We start from the raw sequence: 14,462 nt of genomic DNA, 5'->3' as shown, positions 1-14,462 counted from the left end.
GCTCAGGTAAAAAACACAGGCAGTTGGAAAAGCTGTCAGTCGAGTAATCAGTCGCAGCTAAGAGGTATCCCCCTTTACTCTTGCCACAAGATTTCTTCCAAAAGCTGTGGACTACAACAACTAAGATATATTAAGCTATTACACAACCTTCTTCTATAAGGAAAGAGTACTATTTCTTAACTTAAATATTGGAATCGAACCAGAGAAAGTGGTACCATCAAAATAAGAAAGTTCTTCATTTGTTGACAGAGTATGCCCATCAGTCTTCCTTATAGAAATAATAATAATAACCTTTTGAAAGAGCAGAACACAGGGGACAGCCCAAGCTCATTCCTACCTAATCCAAAAGCATTTTCTCTTGGCCAATAAATTATTCCTACACGCACTCCATTAAACACTAACTATTTAATCTGTGGTAGTGCTCCAAATACGAGGAAAAACATCCCTGCCCCAAAGAGCTTACAGTTTTAAAAGCAATTCCTTTGCTGAAATAATGATGCTGTCCTGGTCATCTGAGCAATTCTGAGACCGGCTGCAATTCAGGTGAGGAGAGGCAGGTTCGGTGGGGTTTTTTTGCATGACCCAAGTATAGAAGAGAAATGCTGAACCTGCTGATTTCTCATTTATTTCAAACCAATAATCTGTAACCTGCTGAGTTCTTCCTCTAGCCACCATTTTTCTAATACCAAAGGAAACTCCTAATCAAAAAGTAACCGACTGAGATAAGAAGCTAGTCTTTTTTCCTACAATTCACTGACTACTCAGGGGCTGAGAGCTGTGCTCATTGAGTTGAACTATGGCAAGGTCCTTCCCAAACTATATTTCCTTTTGACTTGGAGGAACACCAGCAAACACCTTCTAATGTCACAGAGCACTTGAAACTGAATGGGAAATTAGAGTCCCACGAGGGATTTTCTGTTCTAATTTTCATGGTTCCAGGCATTGCTAAGATGCACGGAAACTTTCTAAGCTGCTTTTCGAAGTAACATCACTGGACAATAAAGGACACTAATGATTTACACTCTTTGAAGGCTCTACTCCTTCAACCAAGTTATGACCAGAAAGCTGGCATCACCTTGACTTGAAACAAGATCATTCTCCCTGGAGAACAAGTTTAGGAGTTCAACCTGCAGAATGCGGAGAGCGCAAGGTAAGCAAGGGCCTCTATGCAGAACACTAGCATCTTCGCACAGCTGCTCCTTGCTCATCTCCCAGCGAGTTACTCATGCAGGTTTGAGCTACACTAACTAGTAAAACACTAAGGCCCCGGAAATAAAACAGGAGAATATAAACGCCTGGTGTTGGTACTGCTCCAATGACCATTGAACCTTCTTTGTCCATCTGTCTTCAAGGTTAGAAGCCCTTGCCGATTTCAACCTACCCATCCATTTTACCCGAGTTTTCTAAAATGGTTCCCATCTTGTGACATTCCCTCACCTAAGCATTTCCTTTGCCTGTCCTTCTCTTAGCAAAGCTGTATTCAAGTAACTCTATGCTATCCTATCATTAAACAGCTCAACGCCTACTGCAGTCTACTAAGTGTATTAAAGTCCTGCTCCAAGTTGTGGGAGGGGAGCCATATCTTGCAAGCTCCACGACTTGAAGAGTAGCCTGCCCTCTGCTACTCTGGAGAGGAGTCTTTGCAAGAAAAACCCTGCTTCGGTGCTCTACAGACCATACGTTTACCACCCTCCTCCCAAACCCACAGGCCTGCACCCACTTCTTCTTTCAGTTTAGTCCCTGCAGTACCAAGCTATATTGACCACGTAGGTTGTGTAGCATGGAAACGCATTTGGGTAGCAGCTTTACTCAAAGAAAAGCTATGTAACCATCTAAATAGCCACATAAACACATGCTACGTGACCTCAGTTCGTCAACCAAGTCACAAACAGGAATGAAGTCCAAGCTTACATGTATTACCTTTTTACAATAAAGTTTCCCCCCTTCCCACAAATCGTATTAAAATATATACCTGGCAAAAGAAAGTGCTTTAGATGAAGAGTCCAACATTTCTGGATCGTGTAAGAAACGCTGACTTTGTCCAAAATCCAAACTTCGATGTGACAACACTGGATGACAGTCCTCTTCCAAAGGATGATTATTCATTCTTCCAGCTTGTGGGGAAAGCTGAGCTTCTCCGGATTCACTGTCTTCCTGCCAAGATTTAAAAGCAGGAAACGGCTCTACAAGATACAAACAAGAACACAAAATAGTAAAAAACAACAGTGACAAAAGGGAAAAAACAACAACAACAACAAAAATGTGTACCCAATATTTAATCTTGAAAGCTATTAATAATGTAGTGTCATACACAAGGTGAATAATTACAGTGAAATACATTAGAAAGTTACTGATTCTGTCAGGTCATAACAAAACAAAAAAACTACTCAAAATGAAGTATGCACACTAGGATCCCCTTTTTCAAAGTGTATCGTATGGGCATGCATTTTTTCACAAATCAGTGAATTAGTGCATTTTCAGAAATCTAGCAACTTGGAGACTAAGTAAGGTGTGCATTTACTGTCCGAGCTACAGTAAATTACAGTAGAAATTGGGGGGGTGGTTTATATATAAAAATGTACCACAACATCTAAAATTACTCTCTCGATGCTGGGAAAGAGACACTAGACACTGTTAACTTAGGGACAACGTTCATCTGTTTAACCTTGTTTGAAAGGAGGAGATCTTTTAACTGCTAAGTCTCTCTCTACAAAACTGATAAGAGAATCAAGTCTTCCTGTACTATACTGACAAAATTGGGGCTTTTTGGTGAATAAAACAAGGTGCTCAACAAAAAGGAATGACAAGTGTCAAGATATTTTAGAAGGAAGGGAAAATTTGTTGGAAAAGGACTGCTTTTAAAGCAGGAGATTCCAAGACGAGAGTAAATCTTCAAAAGCCTTTAAGAACATGGGTAAGTGGGGCTGGAAGGGACGTCACAAGCTTGTTCTGCACAGCCCCTGCTCAGGGCAGGATCACTCGCAACTAACCCATCCCAAGCAATTTAGCCTAAGCTGCTCTTGAAAGTTTCCAGGGATGGAGACTCCCCTGCTTCTCTAGGTAGCCTGTTCCAATTCTTAATCACACCTTTAAAAAAAGTGGTTGATAATATCTGCTTTTTAACTTGTCAAATGTTTGTTTCTCCTGTCTACTGAGGAAGTGGGCAAATACTGCCCAGGAATTCATTATACTTTTCAGAAGGTCACTTGTGAAAAACTAGAATTTGAAAACTGGGTTCAGAGTGTGCAGCATGACAATAATACCCACAAAGTAATCTTTAAAAAATAACCCTTGTACCTGCTTCCCAACTAGGAAATTAATACAAAGGGAGTGCTTTTATGGGAAGCTGCCTGTTTACGTAGTGCAAGATACAGAGAAAGAAAATGTCTGCTTAAAGATCACAGCGTTCCCAAAGCGCAGGGGCAGCAGGTGAAGGGCTAGTTAGAAAGCAAACCATAAACCATCAAAAAGCAGATAACTGAATGTATGGCGAACCATACTTACCCTCCCCTTCTCTCTGCAGATGCATTGTTTTGAAATCAATGAGGGGGAAAGTGATAGGGCATGGCGCTAATAAAATGAAAAAGAATGGCAAAAATACTGAAGTGAACACACAGCACAGTCAGAACAAACTATACATAACATGTAAAGCAGGAAGATCAAGTATATGGGAAAACATACCGCTGATCAATTAATTATATGGAGCTAGGTCCTGAGGACTCAACTCCTGCCAGGCTCAACAACAGTTAAGGATGCTAGACATTTGGCAAGTTGTAGATGCTTACTAAACAGCTTTAGAAAAAACTGACAAGAGCAGAGTCAATATTTACTGCAATTCAAGTAACCCCCGCCCATGAAGAGATCCTTTAAACATACAGCCATGTAGAAAGTTCCCCCCACCCCCTTAAAGGCAGAAATCAAGTGATTTGTTCCTCTGAAGGAATGTAATAATGCTCAGCTTGGGTCACGGACCCAAGGTCACGGACTTTTAAAAGTTTCAGTTCACAAGATATTAGAACATGATCGATTCTAATCATGCAGATCTCAGCCCTCTTCGGGGGCTGCCACTAGAGTCTGCACTGGTTTGAAGGTCAGGACTGGGATCTTAGTCATAATGTTCAAGGGGACTGGAGAACGTCACAACCCAGCAAACTGCAACAGTGAAATACAGCAAATTAGTCTTGCACATACTATCATGAGCTCACAATCCAAGAACATGTAAAGGTTACATTGCCGGTCTCTGCAAGTCATTTACACAAAACTGATCATAAAGAATCAGACATGTGAAACCTGGGTCTATTTCTTATGAAGAATTCAGCAAAACAATGAAAGTGGAAGCCACACACTTTATGAGACTATATAATGAGAAGAGGTTAACAGCCACGTAGGAAACATAGCAACAAAACAAAGCAAGCACACAATTAGGAATGGACCTAAGCCACTGGGAATAACAATTAATTACTTCTCAAATCCGCTACCTCTCTCTGCAGGCAGTTTTCAAGCCTGGGTGTTTAACTGAGCAAAGAGGAAAGCATGGGCCAACCTGCTGACAGTTACTCCTGAATCAGATAGCAGGCCCTCAGAATTTAGTTCTCTTAGCATCAAAGAGGGCAAAGTTGGGACTAACTGAAGTAAAAACAGAACTATTATTCTTCCGATGCAAAGCTGAGTTTTGCAGACTGTCAAGGGGAGGTGTGAACCCACGCAGGGAATTATTGTGGAGAACAATTAGGGGTAAGATACACAGACAAATGTCATAAAAAATAGTGAGAACCTAATAGCAATTTTCCAAATTATCTTCACTTCATTTTCCGAGCAAAGCTTGATATGCTGCTATTTGAGATGTACTAGAGCAGCTTGATGCATCATTAATTTAAGTACACTTTAGGAATATTTAATTAAGGCTTTGTATTTGTAACTGAGCAACAAAAGAAGGGAATTGCAATCACTTGTGGAAGGCTTTAATGTATCAATGCTTAGCCATGACACATAAAACAGTCAATCTGTCCTGACAGAAATAGCCTTAACCCTCCTATCTATATTATCCTAACTGGAGGAAGCAAGTGCCACCTTTGTTTATAAAATTAAAGAGTAGAGAGAATGGGCTGATCTTTTTATGATTGATGGCAGCCTACTATATTTCCCTAAGGTGTCTAACCTCCATTTACCCAAGATGTTTTGATTTAAAAATCAATCTATCAGTAATGTATATAAAACTGGGTCTGACCTCATGTTGAGATCTCTCTCTCTCTCTCTCTCAACATGAGGTCAGACCCAGTTTGAAGACAAAAGGACTCTTATTTTGCTTTATAACTACTTTTAGGTAAGTGGTCTGCATGCTTATTTTCAATTATGTGCATGTGAAGGACCAGTAGGACACACAACTACAGGAAAACCTGAGGGGGGAAACTGCATTTAAAAGATTCTTTTGATAATCCCTATCAATCCCAAGCCTCTAACCACTTGGGGAAAAAAAAGGCTTTTGCTTTTTCTCTCCCTTCAACTGAGAGAGAAAAGCAGCTCTCAGTCCATAATCTTAGAACCTCCAGTAAAAAAAGGGACTAGATTTGGCATTCCTGACACAGTGACAAAGAAAGATTTTAACTTTCAGGCCAAATCAGATTTAAAAAAAAAAAAAATCATTTTTGGTATTTATTGCCTTAATTTTGCATATGCATTTTATTGGCCATGTCTACGCAAGACGCTGACTGTGCACTCATTACTGCAGTCATTTAGTACTTGTATAAACTGGTATTAAGTGACTGCACAGTTCCCGGAGTTACCACACAGTAGCATTGCTGAACGGTTTTTCACAACGCTGACTGCACAGTAACTCGTTACTACCGTGCAGCAGCGTCACGTCATGCTTCCTGCCTTGTGATGCTACTGCATGGTAGTCATCAGCTACTGAGCAGTCAGAGCTTCATGTAGACGTGACCGTTATTTACTTTCAACTCTACAATTAAAAAAAAAAAGAGAGAGATTTACAAGGAAGTTACTGCACATATACCTACTGTATGATAAAAGATGAAAACTTTTTTTTTTTTAAAGAAGCATACAGGTTTCACATCATGCCCAGTTAAAGACAAGTATTTGAAAAGTTACTCATGGAAAAAAAGTTCTCTCACCTTCCCTTTCATAATCTATTCAAAATACGCATGTAATTATTGAAGTACTCGGGCTCATTAAAATCCTAGCTTGAAATTGTGGTATTTCCTTATGGAAGTGGAAAGGGTGGCATTGTCTCACTAGATTCTCAAAAAAATTGTTTTCTTCTTCTTCGGCTATGAAATGTCCTAACTTGGCTATGGATCAACACTACCTTGGTTAAGAAGTCTGAGCTTATTTGTAGTAATAAATTAGGTGGCTGTCAGGTGGCCTGTACTAAGTTAGAATATCCTAATGATCATTTTTAATATTCTGCAAACTTAAAAATAAAAATTACCTTCCCATTTGTCACCATCAGATATGTCCTTCAGATCTAGATGTGGTGCTTGGATACCCACTGCTTCCTCAAAAACATTAATATGTCCATCTCCTGACACCTCTGAGTCAGTGTTTGCATTCAGATCACAAATCTTGCTACTAGAATCCTGTATTTAAATAAATAGCACATTTTATTTTCATCAACATCTAGTAACCAGGCACTGGGTACGTAAAACATGCCAATTCCAGCACTGCTGTTACATGTCCTGTGTTGCTTAACCTATCTGCTTCCCTACCTGAAAAACAAGGATATTACCTTATTACACAAGGTTTAAATAAAATTTGTATAGCATTTTGGAAATGTAAAGAACAGGCAAATATCTAACAAACAAAAGGAAGTCAGACACCTGAAAAATTAAGAGGTCACGAAAGCATATTTCATTGCTCTCTACACGTGGTCACATCACGTGATTATTAAAATCCTAAACGCAAATTTGCCATCACAGAAAAAACTGTTTACAACTAGTCTTAACCTACACAGAAGAGGAAAAGCAAACGAAAGCCACAAATTCTTACCATAAGCAACTGTGAAGACATTTTATCATTGTCATCAAGCAATATACAGCCTTGCCTAAAAGTAAGAGACAGAAGGGTAAGATTTAAACTAGAAGTTGTTAATCAAAAGTAACCATTATTCATCTTCTTCTCTGCACTCTTAATTAGAGCACTGTATTACATAGTGATAGGCCAGTCATTTTGCATCCTAGAGCACCTATAGACATGCAGTGAGGCTATGCCAACGCACTGTAATTACAGCACATCAGAGCAGACTCTATTAATCCACCATCTTTATATACTCGATTAATCGAGTCTGCTAGGACATGGCTGCTTTAACGAAAGCTCATTCAACGAGCTTTAAAGCACCCCCTGCTGCCATTTTTCAGCATGGTGACACTGATACACAAGACACTCTGGGCACTTTACTTAGCGGCTCTTGGAGCTGCTCACATTAAAGCACCCCCCCGAGCACATGTATAAATGCCCCTACAGCCTGCAGCTGCATCGAGACCGCCAGGGATTTCCATTCAGCCTTCACAGTCAGAATGTCTGTAGCAATTTGGTGGCAATGGGAGTGACAGGTGTCTCAAGAGCATGGCAGCAGCAAGGACCGTGGCAGCCAACTCAGAGCACATCAGCAGCAATTCAGCAGTGGAAGAAGTGGTGACAGCCAAGTTGCAAGGGGCGGTCTGCCTTCCGAGCAAGCTGCACTAATTTGGCCTGCCATTAAAAGGTTGTCAACCCCTAATTTAGGCCAGTGATTCACAACCTTTCTGATGTCAAAGACCACCTTCTCCAGGCATTTACACAGCCACGTTACTTGCCTACCCCAAAACGCCACCTATCCCACCACATCCAACCTTCTTCCAAACCCCCACAGGATCCTCGTGCCAGACAGGCTGCAGACACAGCTACGTTTGTCCTGTACATGCTAATGTCACAATAAAAGCAGACGAGCAGGTGTTACAACTGAGCTAATTATCCCTGTTCACCACTGCTAATTAGCCTGCCTGCAGCACTGCACTAAGCACTCTGCTGTTTTCCATTTGGAGGTAGCACATATCCACCTTTGTCACCCACACACTGCACCTCTACCAGTTGAGAGCCCCTGTCCTAGAAGACTGGCAAATTGTTTGGAGGTCTTTATACCTATCTGGAGGTCTTCAATATTCCTATTCTAGGTTTACCAACCAAGGGAATGGAGGCTATTCTGCTGAAGAAGAATTTGGGTAATGAATAAGACTTAATATTTTTATCCTTTATTCTACTATTCCCCATCGTAGCATAGCGATGACATATTTAACACGAAACAAAAAACCCAAACAAAATACAATACAAACACTTTATTAAAATGCCACTAAAATCTATTTCTAGCTGCAAAATTGCTATGAAAAAGTTTTCTGCCCTCTCTTTCCTCCCAAGGACACGGGGTTGTGCAAAGCCAGATAAGCAATCTGGATTTTGGCTCAAGTCTTTTGGAGCAAAAAATATTTTACACCTGGGATGCCAACGTTGTAAAGTTTTCCCATTTCCCCTTTCTTATTTTTAAGCTGAAGGTCAATACATGCTACTTGTTTCCTTTCCTACATATGCTATATTGTGCTGCCAACAATTACCATGAATCGGTTAATTCAGGTTTTCAAAGCCAACATTTGTCAAGAAACTGTATTGGCCAAACTTCAGTATCAATACTAAAAAGGATACCTTTCACTATTATTTTCTTCATCTGTCTCTTCATCTTCATTACATGGCTTCAACAATACACCTGCAGTCTGTTGGCAGAAGTCTAATTTTAGACATTTTTCAGAATGGCATTTATAAGGTGAAATAATGTCTTTAATTACCCCCAATCACAGCACAAAACACAATTTCTTTATATTCAGATGAAATCAGTAACCAGGTGCCCCCTATACAACTAATAAGGACATACATGACATGCAGCACACCCAAGAGTACAACAGCAGCCTTCGATTTTCAGCCGATTCATAACTGTGTGTTGATCCGTTTGGTTTTTGGGTTTAAGTAATTTATGTTTAGATTTCAAGCAACATTTTCACTGGAAGGTGAAAACATGGGGTATAACAGCAACTATATCCGAGCCTGAAAGATAATCATGCTGAACGAAGGTGTGCGTACAGCATGTGTAAAATGAAACAAGTCTCAAACTTTCTAAAAGGAACTATTAATCCCTGTTACTAAATAAAGCAGCAACAGAGCTGGAAAGGGATGGAGAAATACTGGCAACGATAAGTATGACACCATCTCCAAAAGCAACACTAGAAGGCCGTGCATCATGACCATTTTGTCTGTTGAAGGCTAATGCAAAAAAAGACTGGAGTCCACGGATTTTTAAAGGAGATGATACTAGTACCAGGATAAAACAAAAATAGTGACAAGCATATTTCTTCTGCTTAATATAAAGCGAGTCGCTCATTCAAGGTAGTCAAACGCATGAAACATGCAAACAATAATACACCCCCCCCCTTTCCCCTTAAAGAAAACTTATAACATGTCCACACTGCTTCCCTACTAACCCTAGGATACATATAAAGGGATACAAAAACCACCCACCACTCCTACTGGGACACCCCAGGGACAGTAATGCGGTATTTTAATGGCTGGGGGAATGGCCCTGGCAGATGTGAATGCAGTACAGATGAGGCCTTCAAGACTAAAGGCAAAGTTAGAACTGCTATCAAATTAGAAGGAAATGCTTTTTTGAACATATTACTCGATAAATCCAAGTACTAGTACACACACCGATACAACAGCTGAATTTTGCAAAGTTAAAGCAATGGCCACCTGCTACCGCAGAAAAATGATAGAAATGTAGGTGGTCCCGTTTAGCAATTTTAGTCCCAGCATTTGATTTCTAGCCACTTGGCACATCTAACGCACATTCAGTTTAGTACCTCCAATGTGAGGTACTAAATTAAAGCCCAGTAGGCCGTGCTAATACGCAGTAGCACATTAGCATGCTTTTTTTTTTTTTTTTTTTTTTTTTTAAGTGATGCTTAATGCACAGTAGATTATTTTACTGCACATTAGCATAATGTCCCGGTTTTTTATGCGCAGTAAAAGTCGACTGCACGTTAAAAGGCACGTGTAGATGCACCCATTAACTTATAGACTGCCTAACATTGGCCTTTGATTTTTAATCAAATGCATTGTTTCTCAATTTTCAGTCCAATAATTGCATGCTGCCTTTGACAAACAAAGGCAGCACTGCCCTGCAATCCTAGTACACCCCACCTTATGATATTTCTTTGGTTTGAAAGAAAGCCAAAACGCTTCTGCAGAGTACCTGCTCTAGAGGTACACTGTGTTATAACTTTAAGGCAGTGCTAAAAAGAGGCTAAAAATGGATGTTTAAGGGACAAAACTTTGCTATTGGATCAAACAAACCCTTCCCTGAAGTTAAAAGGATATGGTTCATACTTGGTACATGACAAAAAGCAGCTATAAAAACAAGAGTTCATTTACACACGAGGATGACTTCAAGGTATTTTGATCACAAAGTTTTCCAATCAGTTCTCAGCATTGTAACGTGTTGCACTGAACGCTGAGTTTCAGATACCACCTGGGGATCTTTCACAGATTTCAGACACTACGGCTGGAAGGGACCTCGGAAGATCATCAAGTCCAGCCCCCTGCCCAGGGGCAGGAAGTCAGCTGGGGTCATAGGATCCCAGCAAGATAAGCGTCCAAACATTTCTTAAAAGAGTCAAGTGTAGATGCTTGCACCACCTCTGAAGGGAGTCTGTTCCAGGCCCTGGGAGCTCAGACAGTAAGGCAGTTTTTCCTTATGTCCAGCCTAAACCAGTCTTGGAAGAGTTCGTGATGACTGGACCTTGTCATCCCTCGGGGCGCTCTGGTGAACAGGCGTTCCCCCAGATCCCGATGCACTTGTACGCTGCCACCAGGTCGCCCCGAGCCTGCGCTTCTCCAGGCTGAAGAGTCCCGTGACTCGCAGCCTCTTCATAAGGCCTGTTCTCTTGCCCTCTGATCATGTGCGTGGTTCTCCTCTGGACTCTTTTCATTTACTTAAATGTTCATTTACTTAAAATGACAGTTTGCACCACAATTGCTTTTTTTTTTTTTTTTTTTAATCTTGTGGAAACACGGTCTGAGAGAGAGACATTAGGGCTGGAAGGGACAAAATCTTAAATTGTGCACACATTAATTTTGAACCTTATTTCAGAATTTAGTCCTACAAAGGCTCAGACGTGCTTAAGTTTAGACCAGTGTTTCCCAACCTTTTTCACCACACGGCACGCTTCATGGCCTCTCCCACCCCACGGCGCACCGGCCAAACGTGGAGCGGGGGGAGGGTGGTGAGCATTGCTGGCCTGGGGCATGTCGGGGGCGTGGCTCCAGCCCAAAATGCCACAGGACACCTGGACGTGCCTGACGGCGAACCCGTGTGCCACGGCACACCGGCTGGGAATAGACAGCAGTTGTGTCCAAGTGTAAATTCTCTCAGGGCTGGGACCTAAATTGGCAATACTCCAGTAAGACATACAACGACGTTCTAGCCTTCGAAAGTCTCATTTGACAACTGTGGGCCTCGAAAAAAGTTTGAGGCTATCAGCATAGACTGCTTTGAAAGTAGTTCTATCTATGAGTTACTGAAGAAAATAGTGCTAATTCACAAGTGATTTTAGACCAGTCAGATTTGCTAACACTCAGCCTGCACGTTACCAAAGAAATCAAAACATTAAGGAGTTAACATCAGAGAAGCCCATTCCTCATATACGTTACGTTCTGAAGGTCTTTGAATTAAAAATGCAATGGAAGAAGGAATTACTAATCTGTTAATGAAAGACAGATGGCAAAAACCATGCCTCTTCTAGTCAGGCTTCCTTTCAGTAGATGTCTTGCAAGCACAGTAATTCCACCTGCTGTACAGATAACGAACCATCTGGCTAGTTCCAAGACCAAATCTTGTCAGTTTTAGTTTATGTCTGTCAACAGCAATTTATTAAACATTTTATTGAGAGATTTGGTATTAAAACTTAAGGAATCAGTATTCAGAGGAGTGTTAGTTAGCCAAAAGAAAATTTTAAACAATATGTATTGATGCAAAAGCAATGACAAAGAACAATTAAGGGATATCATTTCTTACGACAGCTCAAGTAAATGCCTGGGGTTGCTTCACAGTAACTGAATGACAGCAGGTTGGGCCAAAAACCAGAAGAGCAGAGTAGATGAACTCAGATACTGGATTACATTACGAGTAGGTTTTATCATCTGTACTACTGTAGTGCCAAGGGGATCCAAGCAAGGGGTAGGGCCTCATTATCTTGGGCCCTATGGGAACATGCAAGAGTCTCTGCTCAGGCGTCTTACAGCCTAGGATTATAAAATGCAAAACAGAGATGAAGACTATAGTTGTAGATCACTACCACCCGTTCACCACGGATCTAGTCAGTGACCGCTTGGTGATATTTTTGGTTAAGAAAAGATTATTCGGAATTATTTGGACAGATGACAAACACCCGAAGTGACAATACTATGTTCTCTTGCATATTATCATCAGCTGCTTTGGTTTAATCAGCAACTAACTGTTTAGTACAAGGGTGCTCAACCCCTGGCCTTCAGCCCTCAGAGCCATGTCATCCAGGCAGTGGGGTTTCCCTACAGGTGTGAAAATTTGGCAGCAGGGAATCAGTAACTGTTTCCCTGCTACCAAGTTTCCAGACCCGTGGGAAGCCCCATAGGCTGGACAGCATGAACCTGTGTACTAGATCAGGTATGTAGTGCAGGACCCAATACCCAGCATACGGGGGTGATATAGGGCCCTATTCTGGCAGACAGGGCCAGCACAAAGCCCAATCCTAGTGTGCAGGGCTGGGTGGGGGTGGCATGGTCTTGGCTCAGGGCCCCAGTCCAGCCCTTGGACCTGCCCTGTGCCACTCATGTGGCCCGCAGGGCCAAGAGGCTGAGCACCACTGGTTTTGTATTCCTGCAAGATTAAATGATACTCCTAAACACAAGGGAGATTGATGTTTTCCTGTTAAAAGCAGCTAGCACAGTTCAGGATTTAAAAGTTTGGGAAATTTAGGATATGCACAATATGCGGCACAAATCAAAACTGGACGGCATATGAAGCAAACAGTTCTTGAACATAAGCACTTTTTATAGTGCTATGCATCTGTTCTAATTTAAAGTGTTGGTTTCTCTTTCAGTGGTGTGAAAGCACCCAATTCAAGTGTAATAGACAACAGTAAGATCACATTTTAAAAAGTTTGTTGACAGCTGATCTGCTCCAAAGTATTAAAAAAACAGGTTAAAAACTGCTTTCTGCATTTTAACCTATTTGCAATATTTTAAATGCTGCTTTTGAGCCAAACAGTACTAGGAGTGCATTGTATTGTCTCAAGGCAACAGAGATTGAGAAGCTGCTTCAGAGACAAGTAGTACGTCAGAAAGCAAAGGAACAGGTCCCCACCACAAAGTCGTCCACGGCAAGCACAGGGAAGTATCAAAGCTACTGGTGTGGCTAGGAGAACTCAATGCATTAGTGACAAAAACTTGCCTTCTTTCCCCAACTACTCCTGGGAACAAGCACAAAACTGCTGTCAGTAAAGTCACACCTGCATTCCAGCAGCAGCAGGCTCTAGCTGGGGCGTTCCCAAGCGTGCCTGCCCACCGTGCTCCCACTGACGCTCCAAACCCAGAAGTATGCTGATGAGGCTACTCCAGGGTCATCCCAATGGGCTCACTCAAAACACTCTGGAGAGCAAGCCCTCAGGAGCTGCCACAGTGGGACACCAGGCAGAACGACTACCATACTTCTGGATTTGGATGTCAGCAGCAGCAGGTGAGTGAAGCGTGCTCACGCTACCGCCATGCTGCTGCCACAGTATAAAGTACATGCTGGCTGGCCCACTGGTCACCTTCACAGTCCCTCCTCAAATCCATTAGTAAGGAAACAGCTGCATCATCTTATTCCAGCAATCTTTCCTGACTCATGTGCTGGTACAAGTGACCCCCATGCCTGATCATGCACAAACCTACCCAACCAACCGGGAAGGCAGTTTCTGTAAAGGAAGAAGGTAGTAGAGGGAAGTCTGAGCCACTTAAGTTGCAAACAAAAAGAGGAGAAATGGACCTGTGCTACTGCATTTTAAAGAGACTCAGGTCTGGTAGAAAAAGCAAGTGACCTTTCACAAGGCAAGACAGCAAGTCAAGCAACCATAAATAAAGACCCACATCTCCTGTCCAACTCTGTACTCTAACCAGAGGATCCTGCTGCTCTGACATACAGCAGAGTATGTATTCATCTTACCTGATCATCATCTTCCTCTGTAACAGAGTCAGGCTGTATAACTTCATTGTCTAAATCAGCACAAACCAGCGCTTCAGAACAGTCTCTCGTGTTCTCACAGCTATTATCATCATTACCTTTAGTAACATCATCCCTAGGAGATGACAGCAGACAAACGGATTAGAAGGTCCCTCGACAGCTTTACATT

General features: G+C 41.7%; 1 protein-coding gene across 9 annotated transcripts in view; it reads right to left on the bottom strand.

Moving 5' to 3' along the window:
• Positions 1-14,462, bottom strand: part of FAM13B (family with sequence similarity 13 member B) — a 64,996-nt gene that overhangs the window by 10,554 nt on the left and 39,980 nt on the right. For 7 of the 9 annotated variants that reach the window (XM_025207852.1, XM_014521389.2, XM_006026856.3 and 4 more), the window contains 6 exons: positions 14,276-14,408; positions 8,689-8,756; positions 7,003-7,057; positions 6,446-6,593; positions 3,505-3,570; positions 1,973-2,183 (listed from right to left, as the gene is read on the bottom strand). In XM_025207852.1, coding sequence (XP_025063637.1) covers positions 1,973-2,183; positions 3,505-3,570; positions 6,446-6,593; positions 7,003-7,057; positions 8,689-8,756; positions 14,276-14,408 — 681 coding nt within the window. The remainder of the gene's footprint in view (positions 1-1,972; positions 2,184-3,504; positions 3,571-6,445; positions 6,594-7,002; positions 7,058-8,688; positions 8,757-14,275; positions 14,409-14,462) is intronic. The other 2 variants (XM_014521390.2, XM_025207857.1) reach the window with 2 other exon arrangements.

Source organism: Alligator sinensis, unplaced genomic scaffold (assembly GCF_000455745.1).
Source record: "Alligator sinensis unplaced genomic scaffold, ASM45574v1 scaffold741_1, whole genome shotgun sequence".
NCBI classification, from domain to species: domain Eukaryota; kingdom Metazoa; phylum Chordata; order Crocodylia; family Alligatoridae; genus Alligator; species Alligator sinensis.
Note: the sequence above shows the minus strand (reverse complement) of the source record. Positions and strands in the feature narration are given on the sequence as shown.